This window comes from Gambusia affinis, linkage group LG12 (assembly GCF_019740435.1).
Source record: "Gambusia affinis linkage group LG12, SWU_Gaff_1.0, whole genome shotgun sequence".
In the NCBI taxonomy this organism is placed as follows: domain Eukaryota; kingdom Metazoa; phylum Chordata; class Actinopteri; order Cyprinodontiformes; family Poeciliidae; genus Gambusia; species Gambusia affinis.
Genome location: NC_057879.1, coordinates 12,261,979 through 12,280,759, shown reverse-complemented (window position 1 = coordinate 12,280,759; position 18,781 = coordinate 12,261,979). Strand labels below are relative to the sequence as shown.

At 38.0% G+C, this 18,781-nt stretch overlaps 1 protein-coding gene across 1 annotated transcript in view; it reads left to right on the top strand.

The window, feature by feature from the left end:
- ece2a (endothelin converting enzyme 2a) overlaps positions 1-18,781 on the top strand; it is a 77,950-nt gene that overhangs the window by 29,245 nt on the left and 29,924 nt on the right. The window contains exon 3 of the mRNA XM_044135366.1: positions 11,523-11,806. Within this exon, the coding sequence (XP_043991301.1) occupies positions 11,523-11,806 (284 nt within the window). The remainder of the gene's footprint in view (positions 1-11,522; positions 11,807-18,781) is intronic.

Below are 18,781 nucleotides of genomic sequence, written 5' to 3'. Positions count from 1 at the left end.
ATAGGGAAATCAAATGATTAATTTAAGAGCAACATTGATATTTATTGACAAGAATTTAGACAAAACCATATTTTGTACATAAAAGTTTTGAGGACATAAAAATCTTTGTGTGCTGAAGACTGAGGACACCGTAGGTTCAGGATAAAAGCTTTTCGTAGTCAGAGCTATGAACTGTCAGGAAAATAAGCACCTCAGATTTATGGAATTATGTTTTAAAGAGTTTTTGGTTTACCTTCACAAAACTTTTAATTTTGCCATTGTGACCATTTTCTAAGTATTTGGTACAAATATTCACAGATTGTAATCTATAATCCCTTACAATTTTTAAACCAACCATGTAGCAGAATGATATTGACGTTCCTGGAAAGGGCCTGCGAGTTTATTATAAACCAGACCAGAATTAATTCCAATAAACAACCCTAAAAACAAAAAGAATTGAAATTTCCTCCATAGAACATTTAAAATGTAATCTGTCATTTATGTCTCGTTGACAATGGATGTGATGATGTGAAGATGGGTGATATTATTAAGTGTGTCCTCTTCAAAACAATTAAAATTTCTTGTGATTGATAGGTGGAAACAATGGTTGTATAAATAGTTCATTATCTTTGTATCATCTTGGGTTTATATAATACTGGTGAGAATTTGAAGGGGTGGATGTTGTATCTTGAAGCACAACAGGTGCTATACATTAAAATCAAACGTAAGAGAAAAAAGGTTTGCAGAGTTTACGACTCTAAAAACAACCAGAAAAATGTCACATTTAACAACTTATACTGAGTTATAAGCCAGACTTTAAGTACGTTTTACTAAATAAAAAGCAGTAAATAAAGGTGCCTGCTTAATATCCATTGGCAACCCTTCCATAGCTTGGGACCAAAACTCAAAATGCTCTTTCACCTCTGAGTTTGCAACATAAAGTAAAAGTCTGCAGTCTGCTGACTCTAGGGAACAAGTGTGGCACATGGATGTAGGAGTTCACGCAGGTCAAATGGAGCGCAAATGGTTAGAGGCTTAAAAACCAATACTGAAATGAATGCATTAATCAACAGGTATCCAATTCTGCTCAGTTTATTTATAAATTTTCAATTCTCACCAAATGTCATCTCCAGGCACTCTAAAAAAGTCGTTTCAATCACACATATATCCTAATTGACCTTAAACCTTTTAACACCATCTGCTCCATCATTCCTCAAATAACTTGGAGAGCATCAAGATGTTTTTTGGAGAATGTTTTTAAGTCATTTTTTGGAGGGTTAGACATTTTCGCCCATTCTCTGTTCTTATTGTTAAATAATAAACACTGACATTTACTGTACTGAAGTGAGGCATGCAGTAGTTTAGATGTTCTGGGTTCTTTTGTGACCTCCTTTATGAGCTGTCAGTGACATGTTAAAGTAATTTGGGTAGGTCAGGCTCTCTCACTGTATAGATAATATCTCACTCTGGCTTAATGGAGTCCCAAAGGTTTTGAAATGACAAATCCAGGCTGATCCAGATCCAGTAATTTTTTATCTCTCATCTATTCTTGGATTTGTAGACTCACTTTTAGAGATTTTAGCCTATGTCATGTCAGACAGGTTGTATTTATTTATTATTCATTTAAGCGGATTCTTGATGGTTTGGCAGGCATGGGAAATTAACTCAGCTTTTCAGATGATGTGATTAACCTGAGTTAATTAATGATTGAACGTGTCCATTTTCCAGAGAGGGCCATCTTGGTCCAGATACACTTTACCTCAATAAATAAAAGGTTATTTTGAAACAGATATTTTGTTTTTGCTCAGAAAGTGTCTGATAATATACCATCCAGCAAAAAAACCCAAACCTTGTTCTGTTTTATTCCAAGTTTTACTTTTTACTTATTTACTTACTTAATGTCATGTCACTTACTTCACCTGACACCTGCTCACCTTTAGCGTTAGTGCTTCATTTGTTATATTGATTTCCAGTCTTTTCCCCACAGCCATAAACATAAACATCTATGCCTTTTCGCTATTTCTGACTTAAAAATGTGTTTTAAATGCAAAACGTAGTGCTGCAGCTTTCACATGTCTATGCATCTGCAAAGAGTGTACTTTAATTCACTCTGGCCATTAGTTTTTAAAAAGAAAAGAAGCTCAGCAAATGCTCGACCAGCCACAAGAAATTAATGGTAATCTAAAGAGGGGCGTGGGTGGCTTTCAGTAACTGTAGGTTCTGGCAAACAAAGTGAGAAACAATGACTCTCCACTCTTGCAGTTTACTTTGCTCAAACTCCTGGTGCCTGTTGGTGTTTTTTATCAAAATGAGAGGCGTCGGTGTTCATACCACAGCAGAGAGACAGATTTATACAGAGGAGTCCTTCCAAAAGTCCTCCAGCTATCTCTCACTCTGTCACACACACATGCATGCAAACACGCCATCAAACAGTTACAGCCACATCCTTAATTATTCAGTCACTAATTACCTCTGCAGCCGCTTATATAACTGATGTCGATTTTGCAAAGGGAGGGAAGAAGACGCTTGTGAGGAGAGGTTGCCGGAAAAAGCGAGCTTTTGAGAGTTTCAGCTGGCCGATGTGCTGATGCAAGTTTTCTGCAGCTTCTGAAACTACTTGACAGAACATTTTATTTGAAGAATATATAAATTTGGAAAAGAAGAAAAAAATACACCAAACACACATGCATATAGTGGTTGTAAAAATGTCGCCTTCTGATTATGTGACTCGAATCTGGAGAGTTACTGACATTCTAAAATTAGGATCCCACTTCAAATGTTCAGGTGTTTATTAACAAATGATCACATACTGATGTTTAGTCTTCTATTTTTTTAAGAATGGAAAATTATGCAATCCTACTTTGACAAAAAATAACCTTTTTTTACCCATTAAACAAAAGAAATAAACCAAAAATTAGCTTTCTCAATGAGGACAAAGTTAATGCACCATGCCTTTGAATAAGTACTGTGCCCGATTTTGCACTTTCAACTTGCAGATGTTTGAGGGGTTTTCTGCATCTCCAGCCCATTCCCAGTGAAGAACTCCTTGTCTTGTTTCAGGATCCCGTTTCATCTTTTGCTTAATTTTTTCTTACAGTCCCCATCACAGGTAGATCTCGTGGTAGATTCCTCTACCAAATGTCACTAAACTATAATACTTCTACCTCCATGCTTCACATTTGGTATTTAGGTCTTTCCTAAGAATGCTGTGTGAGATTCTCTGATGTTTCAACAGTGTAAGCCTCCTACACAATGCTGAGTAATGATTTGTTGTCAGATTTTGTGTAAAACTTACCTGGAGTTTCAAGTTCAATTACTTGAAATTCTAAAATATTGTTCAAGTTGAAATACATTTTTGTTCTAATATGTAGGAAAATCACAAGTTTTTAAATGACATCCTGAGTCCAGAGCTCAGGATGTCAGGAATATGGTGGATGACTCTCTCTGCTTCAAACACAATTATTTACTGTAGTTCTTTTTTTGTTTTTTATCCTCTCACGTTTTCAGGTAATTTTTTCCTTGCTTTGTCATTTTAAACTGTAAGCTTCGTCGTCCTCTATTGTTCATACCTTTTCTACAACAGAAAAGAGCCTGGCTGACTACCTATTAGAAATCACGCTGTGGAAAAGTAGAAAGCTGCCCAATTTGAGGATGCCCTTTACTTGACATCTTAGCTGACTCATAATTTGCGGACTTTTTTTATGCTGCATCTCAACTCCATGAAAGCCTTTTTCTTTACATCTTACATTTTCTTAAGATAAAGAAAAAAATTTGGGAGATATTTTTACACCTTTAACTACCGTGATACAAAAATCTCTAGTTTTCAGAAACTGGCCCATTCCTCTTTGAAACAGGCCTCTGAGTATTTTTACTCCCTCTGTTCTCCCATCAGATATTTAATCTGCACCATCTCTCAAAATCTCTAAGCTTGTTGTTTTACCACAGTATTAGTTGTTACCAGTGACGTGCGGTGAGGTTCATAGCTGGTGAGGCACTGACGTCATCAGAATCAGATTTGCAAATAGATGCATAGATTGACAGCAGTTTACAGGTTATGTTTCACTTCTGCATCCTTACACATACAAACTGTAGCTCAAAAAACACACATTTCCTTAAAAAACAAAATAAATGTTATTACTGTCTTACCTTACCTAAAAAATCACTATCTCTATTATAATCTATCGCTGCACTTGACTTGCTTCCCGAATCGTTTAGCCTAGCTCGCTGTCACTTACTCGGCAGTTGAGGAGTGAACAAGACTTAACGCCTGGGATCTTGAGCGCCCCCTGCCATGAGGCAAGAGAACTGCCTGCCTCACCTCGAACCTGTTCTCTGCCGTTTATAATCGCTCATTACACGAAACACGTTACACAAACACAGTTGGTGACAAAAAGCACTGTACATTATATACATAAGCTAAATTATTGGAAATAAGTTCACATATTAAATGTGTTTAAACCATTTTATTGACGCCAGACAGCAACATGCTCTCCGCTTAGCAGCCAGCGCAGAGCCAGGGGTTGCGCAATCCAAGGTGAGGCAGAGCTCGCTGCTGCCTCACCGGCATCGCTTCCAAGCATTTGAATGGGAAAATAAGAAAATTCAGCGATTTTGAACAAATAAAAATCGAAATTGGTGAAGCTACATGAAAAATAAATATTTTTTAGTACAAACCACCGGATGAATATAACAATTTAAATTACTTTATGATTATATATTTTCTTTCTTTCCATGATGGCAGGTGAGGCACTGCCTCACCTGCCTCCCCTGACCGCACGTCACTGGTTGTTACAATTTGTAAACACAAAATTTTAACTCAACCTTCAATCAGCTTTGACTACACTATGGGTAAGCTGGCGCGTTAAAACCAGCCCCTCCATGAAAATGGGACAAAACAGTTTGGATTTTGCAGCAGCTGTATTTCAGTCCAGTCACAAGCAAAGACAAAGCATCCTTGTAAACTTGTGTATTTGTAACAGACTGGCTTATTAGCTACTTTGGATTGCCCATGGCTATCTTACTGGAGCTTAATGCTTAACTGGTCCCAGCATTACAGGAGGAAACTAGAAGGAACCGGGTTTTTCTGATGCTGATGCAAATCTGGCCATGTTTCTAAAATAAAAGTAGCTAACTTGTTTTTAAGTTTGTTTTAAGAATGCAGAAGTGTTCTTTTTTCTTAGTTCCTCTTGGACTCTTTAGCTTCAGCCTTTAGGCTACCCGGAAGCACCAGACAAATGTGTGTGGATGTTGCTAATAGATTTTAACCTTGACATCATTTATTATTTATCTTGGTTTGCAAACATTCTCACCTTAGCTCACACTTGCCTCTTTCCTACAGAAAAGTCGAATGTTTAACTAGCAGCAGGCAAAAGCTTCAGATTATGGATGACATTTTCCTTCTTTCACACATGACTGCAGCCTAATTTACTCCACCGACACCACTGACACATTTGTTGGTAAGACTTGCATTCTGGTCTTTTGTTTTTAGTGACACAGACAACTGCTGGGAGGAGGTGTAAGATCCGTCTAAGGGGTGTCTGGGAAACAAACTGGTTCCTAACACCTTGTCGACGATAGACTTTCCACTTCCACATCCATTGCACATTTGGTTACTGAAATAGTATTCTTATTTATTTATTTTATAAGATTGTAATGAGGAAACATCTTAAATGAAGATAAAGCTCTCTTAGTGACTTTATTTTGATGACAGAGTTTACCTGCTAAAACAAACTGATTGCATCTTGAACAGCTTTTACAGTATTATGTCGACGTAGGATGGTTAGTGTCACTAAAACCGCAGTAGTCTACTTGGCCTTCATGGTGCGCCCTGAAAGCCTACCTTTCTCACTCTTTCTCGGCCAAAAGAAACCCCATCTTGACATGTTGTAGATGATGCAGTTTCCTTTTAGATTGCCTCTTATATCTCCATACTTACTTCAGTTTAAACACCTTGAAAACAGTTAGTTTGAGGGACCGGTGACTGAAGAGTCTTACTACTTTCATCTAATGGTATAGTGCATTTACTAATAAGAAAATATTAGTAAATTTTCAGTATATTTCCATAAACTAAATTTATACACATCACAAAAAGTGTGTGTGCTACAGCAAAGACTGCTTGTAAGAACTGCTCCAATTTGTCTGATTCATAAATAGTTAGATTTAACTAAATAAGAATGGATGTTGATAGTGACCCAATAGAAAGATAAGAGGTAATTGGTTAGAAACTAATGTTACTATCTTGGTGCATGCTCTCTGACATGTGCATGCTTTTCATCACCTTACTTTCTGCTGAAAAATACCTCTACTTCCACATCTTTATTTGATCTGGCTTAACATGATTCATATAAACTCTGACTCCAAAATGCACTCATATGAAGACTCAGATTTATTTGTTCATCCACTCGCAGTGTGACGCAAAAACAAATACACTCCACATGGGAGCTTTCTACAGTATTTGTTAACATTTTCAACAGTCGCAGCTAAATTTAGCAGCGTGTCATCATGGCATCAGTTTACTTCGGGCTTGCCCAGAGCCTTGGTGGACTGGGGTTGGTTGAGCTGAGTGTTGCTATGTGTTCACTTGAACATCACCTTTCATCAGCATGGGCCTTGGTCGCCATCCTTAATGTGTCAAAACCAATCTGGGATGTGAACGAATACCACAAATGCCTCTGACATCATGGAGTTTCCACTGCTGCGCTCAGTTCAGCTCAGCTCAGCTCATGGCTCACGGCTTGGATGTCTCACATCGCTGGCTGACACACAGGGGTTCCCCACCCACCGCCCCTCTTTGACCATACATGTCATCCAGATCTGCTGTTTATTTGGAAGGACATCATCTTACATCTGAAAGGTGCAGTCACATCACGTAGGAGCCATAAAGGAAACAGTACTTGAGTTAAAGAAGCGCAAGTACTAAATATTATTTAATCCACTGGACAAACTCTAGATGAATAGAGATTGATGTAGGACAGAAAGTTATTTCTGGATGGAGTATGTTAAACCTGTTATGTCTGATTTTTGGTAAACAGTGCTGCTCAATATGTTAGTGGGTTCCAGTGACGTGTTTCTTAGGAACCACGTTCCAGTTTTTTTGAAAAATATAGTTAAAAATTGTCAACGCTGAAGCAACACAAATAGTCAAACCACTGTAAAATGTCACAAGGTTTCTAAATAAACATCAGCAAGAAAAGAAAATATCCACTTTGTATTTGGTGAAATAAGATGAGTGCAGAACAATAGTTTTTTTTAAACACACTTATTATACAATTATACAATCATGTTATTTTACAGCTATTTCAGTTAAAAATCATAGGAATGCTGTTGTATGTTTTAGCAGAGAATATTGTTCTTTGCTTTACTAGTTTTTATAATTTATTGATATTTATGTATTGTCTTAACTTTATCATTTTCATCTTTCTTGTACAATATCCACAGTGTATATTTGCACGAGCAAACAGATTGTTATGGTAAAATATACATAATGCATATTGCATTAGGAGATCGTAGATTGTAGATTAGCTTTCCTGCTAATCTGCACTCTTGTATTTCCACATTACTTTATTCTTATAATTGATTACTTTTTAATATGTAACTAGGTTCTATAACCTACAATTTGTTTTCGTCATGCTTGTCTAAATGTCCGGTCTTTTAGTTTTTAACCTCTGTAAAAACGCCTTACACTTGAGTGCACAAAAAGGGCTCAATAAATACAGTTTGTTGTTTGACTCATTGAATTTATTTTTGACTTCACAGCTTCAAATTGAATTTAAAATTGCATATGTGATTGTGTGTGAGACCCTTTCCTTCGACTAATCCTAAATTATTCCTGGGGATTGCCTCAGAGGTTTCCTTTCCTGTGTTATATCTCCACAGCTGTCACTCACATGTTCTGCTGGTCCTTAAATATCAAAGGATTTCTCGGGTCACACACCAGATGTCCTTTAACCCGTCTTTGATGGACTGCAAGGTACCATGTCCATCTTTGGTGATCATATATATGCTAGCTGCTGTCGATGCAACTTATAAAATAATTATTTGGGAAACAGAAAAGCAAACACAATAACAATCTGTTTACTCATGCAACTGCTGGATAGCTGAGTGTTCAGTTGTTTATTCTATGAGTGTTATGAAACATTTTAAGAGCAGGATTAGATTTTCCATCACACGCTCACACAGGCATCTGGAACGAGGTTATACGACACTTCTAACTTTAGTCTCTTCTTCTCTTCTGCTTTTAATAATCCAGTTGGTCTGCTTAGGAGGAATGTAAAGCCTCCGATTTATTACCTGCAGACATGTAAGACCCCAGACTCACCTGGATATTCTGTGCCAGACAAACTCATGTAACACCAAGACGAACTTAACCACCTCAAACACCGATGGAACTTTCCTGCAAAAATTGAAAATGCTCCTGTCAAAATGACAGTTTTTTATGAACATGAGGCCACAATAAATCACTGCGGCGCTTTATTTATCCATACAATTAAGCTGGAAAACACAATTGTTTGGGAAGAAATGACAAAAACCTTAAACTTGCAAACCCCACTTGGATAATTCTTTACTGAAGCACACATCTCGCTTATTGGACATTTATTTATTTAGAATTTATTTTGGTCTATTTTGTTTAAGCGCACAAATTTGGCCTTTTTAATACATTTGAGAGGCTTTGAGCCTCAGTGGAAAATATGCATAAAAATGTTCAGCTCTGATTTCTTCGAAGTACTAAAGGTATCTGCCTTACGACTGTGTCCTGTGGGGAAATGCTGACATTGGAGTGAGATCCGGTTATCAGTAGATATTCTGCCCCTAAATAGGAACCAGAGACAGTAATTGAGACAACCTTGCCTTTTAAGTGAAAAAAATAATTAAACATTCTCACAAAATATATATTTTTTAAATTTAAAGACTTATGTTTGGAGGTGACTCATTAGAGTGTTTATGAGTGCATGAAACCATCAGCAGGTCTCACTGACCCAGTGTAGGAGTTTTGACCTTGAGGAGAGTGTGGCAAGTAAACTTATCCCGACGACTCCCAGGAATGAGACATCATGCCCGGCCTTTCCTCAGAGCAACGTGCCTGGAAAAAGATAACACTCATACACACATACACATATCTGTGTTTATGGGGGAAAACCCTTTAGAGGGAACGTCTGACATGCTGTGGGGTCCAGCAGGGGATGGAAACCAAAACCTCATGTTTGCCAAGAGGGATTGAGATAAAGTAGGAAGGACTGGTTGTGTATTATTCTTACTTTAACAGATTTGAAAGTGTGATGGGAAAATTTGCCATTTTGTTTGTTTCCACAAATTTCCTATGCGCTATTAGTTGTCTAATAATTATTCACACACAGATACTCTCATAAGAAAGCCAAAATCTCACTTTATTTTCTAAAGTAATTAGTTTCTGGGTTTGTTGACATTTGGGATAAACTGAGAGCACTGTATCTGTTCAAAAATAAATCCAATCCTCAAAAATACAACCTTCATCTTAAATCTGCACACATTTCATGTCCTTTTATTAAACTCCATACAAAGTGCGTAAAAAGATTGTTGCAAGAAGAAAAGGAAATTTTTTTATTTTTCTCAATTATTTGAAATGCAGATTTCCCATCAGGACTGATCAATGCAATGTTGGGTTGTTGTTGCATCTGTGCCTTCCAATTTCTCTGTTTTTGTCCTGCTAAATCATCCTTTATTAGTTTGCTCAGTTTTCCTGATGTGTAAATATCTGTGTTCAGAAGTCCTTGCCACCTGTGGTCGTGCAACATAAGGATGGAGCATGTAAAGCACACAAGGCAAGCAAACACACATCCAAATAGGTTACTAACGTGTTGTTTGGTGCGAGACTGCAAACTGAATCATCCTGGATTCTCTGGCACATGCTCATGTGAAGCTGTTGCATGGTGGTAATTAGTGGAAGCAGGAAGGTGATAACAAGAAGGAGCCACACGTTTGTAGCTGAGGTGTCGCTGCCAGCATGTTGCTCAAAGTCCCAGCCACACCTTTTGTTCCCTCTCACACGTCCCCAGGCAGATCCTTTTAAATACATGCACATGTACCCGAGCTGCAAAAAGTTAAACAAAGTACTTCCCCATGACACTCTTTACATATTGTGCATAGACATATGCCCAGCATAACTTTTCTTGTTACTCCTGTTTTATGTTCTTCCTTTGCCTCATGTTCCTCTTCCTCCTCCTCCTCCTCCTCCTCCTCCTCCTCCTCCTCCTCCTCCTCCTCCTCCTCCTCCTCCTCCTCCTCCTCCTCCTCCTCCATTTACAGTCTGACTCATCAAATCCAAAAGGTGAGATGCTGCATTCAGTCGGTTATTTTCGTCTTGTTACATTTTAGAAAATTGAAACTTTCTTCAATTTTCTTTTATCATGTCACTTCCAATTCTAGCCCTAAACAACGAGCCTATATCATGATGTTCTTTTTTAAAGTCTCTCAATGTTTTAGTCATGTAAAGAATTTAAATGAGTTTTGTGTAAAGTCAAAACAATAAGTGAAGACTTGTAAAAAATACTCAAGAAATGTCGCAAAGTAGTTTAAGCTCAAATGTGCTTCCTGATTTGTGAAATATCAGACTGATCACCTAAGCTGTGGGGGTCTGCTGTGTACATCAACCTGTATTTTTTTAGCCAGCCTGTGTTTTGACAATTGTACAATCTACCACAGCTAACATGCCATGTACACCAAGCGTGTGCATGACTTCTATGAAATCAGCGCAGCTTCCTCTCAAATATCTTGGTAACGATCCAGTATTGACATCAAACAATCTTGGTGCTTGGTGGATCTTTCATTTAGCAAAAGTACATTCAATGGAGACGTCAAGGAAAGATAATGTTCCTGGCTGCGTCGCATCAGAACACTGTGAATTTCATCCTGACACACAAAGCTGAGACATGACAGGACTTGATTTGATACTAAATTCTCTTGGTATCCTTGGTCTGTTTTGACCGATGTAACAACACCAAACCTAGAAAGCTAAGAAACGGCTTTATCAATAAAATCCCAAAAATCCAACCTTGTGTTTTGAAATTGTGAGGGGTTCAGGGGACTTACCGGCCTTCAAACATTGCTGATTGACCGTTGGCAGGACCGGTTAACCTGACTGATTTTATCACTGTCTTTGACAACTCATTAAAATAACTTTAAACTTCAGGAATGATGTGATGGGGAATGTAATGATTTTGAAGCTGTGACACTGACTGTGCCCTACCTTTTAAAAGGGGGAGCCGACCTGTTCCCACTTGTGACTGAAAATCAATTAATCTCAATGTTGAGTCTTTTTCATCAGACACAAGAGGGAGTCCTGCAGAATACTGCACCTAGCTCCAGCCAATCATAAAAGTTACTCTAATCATCACATTTATTCAATTAAGACATCAAACACTTTGGTCCCTTAATAGTTATGTAAATTTTTCCACCATATTCACATATCTTTCCCCTTCTCAGTTAGTAACCTGCTCTTCTCTGCATGTTTGGTGTTTTCCTCTGTTCCCCGTTGACGGCTTATGTTTCTTCTTTGCCATTTCTCTCAGGTTGTGGAAACAGCAGTTTGGGTGGAGACTTGTACGATGCCGGCTACTATGCAATTACCAACATAGACTACTCCTCGGTTTGCATCAGCGCTATGAGTGCCAGGTACAGCAATTGTCCTGGTATGACCTGGCATCAGATGGACGTTCGTCAACTCTCCTTTGCCGATGCATCCTTTGATGTTATTCTTGAGAAGGCGACACTGGATGCCATCATGGTTGAGGAGAAGTCACCATGGGAGGTCTCTCCTGAAACTTCATCCTTCATTCATCAAGCTCTCATTGAGGTAGCCGTACAAACCTTTGTACTTTATACTAGGATTTCAGGTTTGAGGGGTTTCTTTCTGAAATAGGTTTATTTACTCAGTGGGTTTTTGGACTTTCACAAAATTGTAGTGAATATCAGCAAAGCAGAATGTGCTTATTCACTGTTCTGAAAAAGCAGTGGTGTGTCATAAGTGATTTTCAGGATTTGAAGATTTACAAAGCTTCAGAAACGTTCCAATAGAAATGGAGAGCAATTTGAAAACAAACAAAAAAATCATAACTTTGTCTTTTTAAAATTTCTTTTAGGCCAGAAATGCTTTACATGGTCATTTATTAGTGTTTCACCCAGGAAGATCACTAGTGGCTAACATTGGTAACCCTCTTTTATGGAAATAATCATTGGTCTCTGTGTAAATAACTGAGTAGAAAACGCTATTTTTCCAGAGCCTTTTCCAAAAGTAAACAGAAAAAAATAGGTAATATACAATTAATACACACAGAAATTAAGCAGCATGAAGCATAATCAAAAACAAAAACACCTGTAAATGAGCCAGGATGTCAGGCGTGACAGTAATTTAAGAGGTTCACATTCTTTAAACCACTGTGATGTTTTGTGCTTGGAGTTCTTTCAAGATTGTAGAATTCCGCTTTAATTTTTGCTCATCTCAGACAATCCATTAATTTGTCTTTGGGATCAACGGATCTGAATATTTAGTACATGAAGATGACAATTATCATCTGCAAGTAAGAGGTTTTAAAAGAACCTCACTACAGAAATCCTTTACTGTACCTTTACCTCAGCATCTTTCACATCTCTGTTTACTTGTTAAGGAGGCATTTATTTACCTCCATTGCAGTAGGGCATAAAACAGAAGCGCAAATGTCTGCACTGCAGATTGACTCGAGTTTCCTCGTCTTTTACTTCTGAATCCTGTTCAGACAGTGAATGTCACCACTGTGATGATTTGAATGCCCCACTATAACAATAGTATATCTGCAAATTACTCTCTGACAGTGAAATCAGTAATGGTGGCACTTAACATTTCCACTCCACTGCCCGTAAAGAGGACTGACAAGATGCTGAGTGCTCTCAGCTGTTGGCTGCTGCAGTAACCACCACATCAATTTGACAATGACAATGTTTTGGCCATTAGCCATGATAGACCTTGACACACTAAGACAAGAGAACACCACCATTAACTGAAGTACGTAGCTCAAGGTTTGTAAATGGAGAAGAACAGCTCAAGGTACACTCACTGGAATGTTTGAAGTGCAGCTTATTAAGTCACAATTCAAATTTACGTTCACAACGGTCTTCAAAGTCATCTGTTTATAGGGCTAACAATAAATCCTATGGAGTTCTGTAAAAAAAACAAAACTCAGTTTTTTGCGTTTTTGTCACACTAATGTGCTTGCAGTCATGAAACACATTTTAATATCCGACCAATAACCTGAGCAGATTCAAATAATTATTTCATTCATCAAAAGAAAAAAAGCTCCACTTTTGTTTCATTTGTGCACACAGTATTTTTCAAAGGTCTTTAAGATCATCAAGAGTTTTTTTTTTCTTTGCAAATGTAAGCCAGGCTTTTGTGCTCCTTTCCATCAGCAGAGATTTTTACATTGACATTTTGCCATTGATGACATTTTTGCCCCATTTTTGTCTTTTGATTCACACAAGAAGACTTACCGAGACAAATGAGACCTGCAGTGCCTTAGATGTTGTTTTCATTTCTTCTGTGAATACTGTTTGAGTCTTTGATGCACTCTTGGAGTAATTTTCGGAGACCTTCAACATCTTGAAAGGTTCACCACTATCCCATGTATTTCTACTTCATGGATAATTTGTCTTACTGAGATTTTTGGAGTCCCAAATACTTAGAAATTACATTTTAAACTTCTAGATTGATCCATGTCAGAAACTTTTCTTTTTATTTAGGTGTGAGGTGATATTGTGCCTTTTGGAGATCTTTTAGCCTACATAATGTTGTCAGATAAGTTTTATTGAAGGTATTTTTTATTCTGGAAATAATCAGGCCTGGGTGAGGCTAGTGAAATTTTATCATTTACTCAAGCTATCCCTTTGTGATTTTGACATTTGGTTTTTGAAATCTTGAAAGGTAACAAGAAAACAAGAGGAGTGAAGGGGGCGCATTGTGCTTTCGTTGTGTGATGAATTGGATTGCTAGTCAGTCATACTTAAAAGTCCCAAATTGTTGTCTCAATCTAGTATTTTCTGAAACATTTCCCACTACCAAATTAGCTGGAGTTTTAAGGCTATATAAGCTTCATCGTGCAGGAGCCTAACTCCAGTAAACAAAGGCAAGTAGGCAACAGACATGCATGCAGGAAAAAAGGGGCTGTTCTCTTGGTCTTTTCCTCCAACAGAAGGAGGTTTTAAAGAAGGATCAGCGAGTTTGGTTGCTGCCCAGATGGATGGATTTGACTTTGCTTCAATAGGAGGGAAGCCGAACTCATAAAACAGCCTCCAACCTGTTCAGAAGTTATGATAGTGACATTCCAGGTTCCTTCTCACATTTTTCACTTTCACATTTCCTCACCTCTAATTTCCACCCCGTTTTCTCCTTTCTTTTATAAAGATTTCCCCCAGCTGCTCTGTTCTCAGGACTGTGTGGTCACAGAAAAGTGTAAAATTGATCATGCAATCTTTGTAGTGCACTATTAATGTTGTTTCTTAGTGCGTTTGTGCTTGTTACAAGTCAAAGGCTCGTAATCTTTGGCTTATGTGGCTCCAGCAGTCACGATTTTTGCACTAGCTTGAGTGTGTGTGTTATGCAGGAATGTGGGAGGTCTGTTGTGAACCTACATTCTCACAGAAAGTAGGTTCTCACAAAATATGAAAAAGAAAAAATATGAAAAAGAAGACAGAGCGAGGCAATGAAAGGGAAGGGAGAAAACCTCAGATAAACCAGGAGAGTAGGGATCCCTTAGAGGTCTTCTGCTACCAGTGGGATGGGATGGAGAAATTGATTAAATGAGAGGAAAACAGGAATGAAGAAACTGCATGACAGCAAATGAGAATGTTAGTGAGGAGAAGGGACGAAAGAACGAAAGCCCTACAGAAAGCTAATGAGCAGTGTGCCCGTATGAGGCCGATTAGACGGAACACAGTTGAAAATAAAATCTGCTTTAATGCTTTTTCCCACCAATTACTTGAGTTGTAGAAACGCACTGATAAATGACAAATGGTGCATATTTACACTTGGGAGTACTTGGGGAAGCAAACAAACAAACAAAAAAATAAAATCAATGCTTCCGATATTGCAGCCAAAAAAAGAGGCAAAACAACAATAAATCATTCTCACCTGTCATGTGTAATTTTAACAACTGACAATCTCAGCAAAGAGTCGCAGAACAATGAATTTGATTGTTTATTTTTGTTTCTAACATGCACGCTTCGCTCGTACATTCAAACAAAATCTCGCTGCAGAGGCCGCGGTTCGCTGAAGTGTGAAATTTATTTCACAGACTGACACGCTCTATGAATCACTCTAGCTGTTGCTATGGAGACTTTCATTGGATATCATTTTAGACTAACATTTTTAATTGGTAACCTTTAGTCTTGTTTAAAAGGTAAAGAGAAGTCCTTGGACTTTTTTCTAAGAGACAAGTTTACCTGAAGATGTTTGATTCTAATTTGTCCTGATTTATTAAGGAATAAAGAAATTATAATCACCTAAAATACAGGACTTTTCATCGTATTGGTAAAAGTATTGGGTCCCCCATCCAAATCACTGAATTCAGGTGTTAAATCTCTTCTATAGACTTTGTGAAGGAAGAGGTCGCTCTCAGGAGCTCAGTGAGTTCCAGCATGAAACCTTGATAGGACGCCACTAGTGCAGTAAGAAAATTACTTCATTGCTAAATATTCTGCAGTCAATTGTTAGTTGTGTTATAAAAAAAGGTGGAAGTAAATAGGAATGACAAACTCAGCCAAGAAGTGTTAGGCCGCCTGAAACCAGAGTGTGGTCAGTAAATGCTGATCACATTCTGGTTTGTGGTCATGCAAGCAACATGTGCTGCGTGGAGGTGACCAACTTTCTTCAAAGTCAGTAGCTACAGACCTCCCAGCTTTATATGCGGTTTTCAGATTAGCTCAAAAATGGGAAGCTTCAAGGAGCACACTTTCATCATCATGCAACTTCTTTTGACTAAGAGCAATACAAAGCCTCACGCAGTGGTTTAAAGCATCGCACCAGTGGATTGAAAGGAATTGGAAGACGTGTTCTCTGAAATGGCGATTCCAGACTCATGCAATAAAGCATGAGTCTGCCAGACCCAGCATGAGTCTGGGTCTGGCAGTGTGGAGTTGCCCCCTTCAGTTACAACAATTGTGCACCAATTCACAAAGCATACTCCATAAAGAGGAAGCCAGTCTTCTTTTTTTTCGATCTTAGTGTCTCACCTGAAAAATGCTTTCCTTGAAAAATATTCAGAAATTTCTATAAGGTCACTTTAAAACCTGGCGGACCGTCCTCTGTGAAGAGTTGAATGTTTTGGTAAAACATTTCTGTTCCCTGCATGTCAGGGGATTTTGCAAAGAAGTACTTTCCTTGGAGGTGGCTGAAAGAGAGATTATGCAAGGTCAAGAGGTTTATTCCAGTGCAAAGCAAAATCTGTCCTAGTTTGCTGGTTATAAACACAGCAACATGATTTCTGTGTTCATATATGCAGATGATAATCTAAATTAGAGCAGTTGTGTGCAGCAGCTGTTCAGAATGTTTTGCCCGATGACTCCAGGCTGAGTTTTTATCCATGCTTGCAGCTTGGCTAAAGGTCCTCTGAGTCTTTAATGTATCCTGGAAGACCTAGACAGCTGTTGGGCTGGCGTTAGTGATATTCATATTGTATCTCATTGCATTGGGGTTGAAGTTTTTATAAATCTTGATGTTACTAGTTATAAGTGTGTCGTTTTTGTTGGATAACTGACTGCAGTCATTAGCTGTTGTTTTCAACAGGCATCTGACATGTTTCCTGAGGAATTCCAGCCCATTGCTCTTGACAAATCTCTTACGCGTCACAATTGGACTGTGATTTGTGCTGCTTCTCATAAAAATGGTCAGCTCCAAAGAGTGCTTATAGTTTTTGATTTACTGTAAATGAAAATAAATTAATTGTATTTTGAAAGTAAGGAGACGCAGGATGCAGGACGCAGGACTTTCTCCTACTCATATCCTGAGTAGGATCTCTTTAGGGTTTGGGAGGAGAGCCCAGTTATCTGTAGTTGTTTTTGCACAAGTTTCCTCACCAGCTTTTGCTTTTTTACTGCCAGTAAGGTGACATTCCACTGACCCAGAGCCAGATTTCAATGCCAATAGTTGGCACACATTTAGGCCACTGCCCTTGCCTGCTGTCCAGCTTACACTGCGTTTTGGTGACTCCCTGTTGCTTTTTGGATTGGGCTCAGCTGAGCTCTAGGAACCAAAACCTGGCAACCAGACTCTATCAACTTATTTCACAAGTATTCTAATTTTCGGACAAAGAGATTGTTTGTTTTGCGAGACGTGCTGTAATACGACTTTAATCTCAGATCGATGGCAGAAGATGATCTGCTGAAGCTGTAAACTGATTAGTCTTCACTTCTCCACTCTGTACATTTATTGGAGAGGCTTTCTAACTTTTCCAGGCGTGCCTATGCTGACTGCAAAACTGGCTGGGCCTGTTTTGATGATCTCATAAAAGAGAAGAAATGTAGTTATATCACTTTTTGTTTCCTATATTTCATTTTCTCAATTTGCTTATTGTCAAAATGTATTGAAATCCTTTGGTTTACGAATTGTTTTAATAATATCATAAATAAGGATGTAATGCCCTCATTGTTATTGATGAGTGAATAACATTATAACATGATGAGATGTTATAATCTCATGTAAAATAGTGCTTCCCCTTTAAGCAAAAGAATCCAAACAATATGTAGATTGTCAGTTTTGCTGTTGGCTACAAGTAAACTGATTTCACTATATATTTATTCCAAAATATACATTTTCAAAGTTTAGAGCAATTCTTTGTAAGAAAAGAAAATCCTTTCGGTGACATGGTGATGTCACTATGTCATGATTTAGTAACTCAATACTTTGTTCTTGTTCCAAATGAACCTTTCTCTGGGTTGACCTCTGCTTTTATTCCAAAACAGTGAGCTGAGAGCTTTCATGAGCTGTTTTATCCTTTTATTTTAGCTTCATGCTTTTGGCTGTTGGACACAACAGACCGTCAGATCTTTTAGTTTTCGCAATTCAGTGACACTTCATCAGTCTCATTCCGTATGTCTCCACTTCTCATTTCATCTTTCAGTTCTTCTCTCTCACAAGATTCATAATGTTAATATTTCATCAACCATTAATACACTGTTGTTATTATTTAGACAGGTGCTGTACCTTATCCAAGCACAACGTCCTAACCAGAAAACACTTTTCATGTGAGGGAACATATTAGAATATACTCCAGCTGGAGCTGTCATGATCTTTTGGTGTCTGGGTTTTTGTTTTTATTCGTGTCTGTATTCTGAATATGTCCTAGAACTTATCAAATTTCGTTAAGTCTTGCCATATTTCTCTATTCTCATTATTGTTTGAATGATGTTGCCATGTTGGTTAATTCCTTTGTGTTTTGTTTTTTTTCTAGTTTTGTTGTATTTAGTTCAGCTTCCTTTGTGCTAATTCTTCTTCTGTGGTAACTATTCATTTTCATTCAGCTTGGCTGCTTGCTTCCTGCCACAGTTGTTATCAAACCCTGATTTCTTCATTTGGTGTGATCTGGTTTGTGAGAATAGCACAGAGATAAAGAACACTTGAGAGAACTGAGGAACATGCATTGCTGCATTAAATCCCTCCTAAGTGTGTTTCTGTGTATTTCTGTTTCTGCATGTTGGCTGTCTGAACCTTTTGTCCCAGAATAAAGTGGATTACGCTAATCTGTTTTATTCCTCCTCACCATTCCCACTTTTCCTTCTCCATATGGCTTCCTTCCATGTTTGT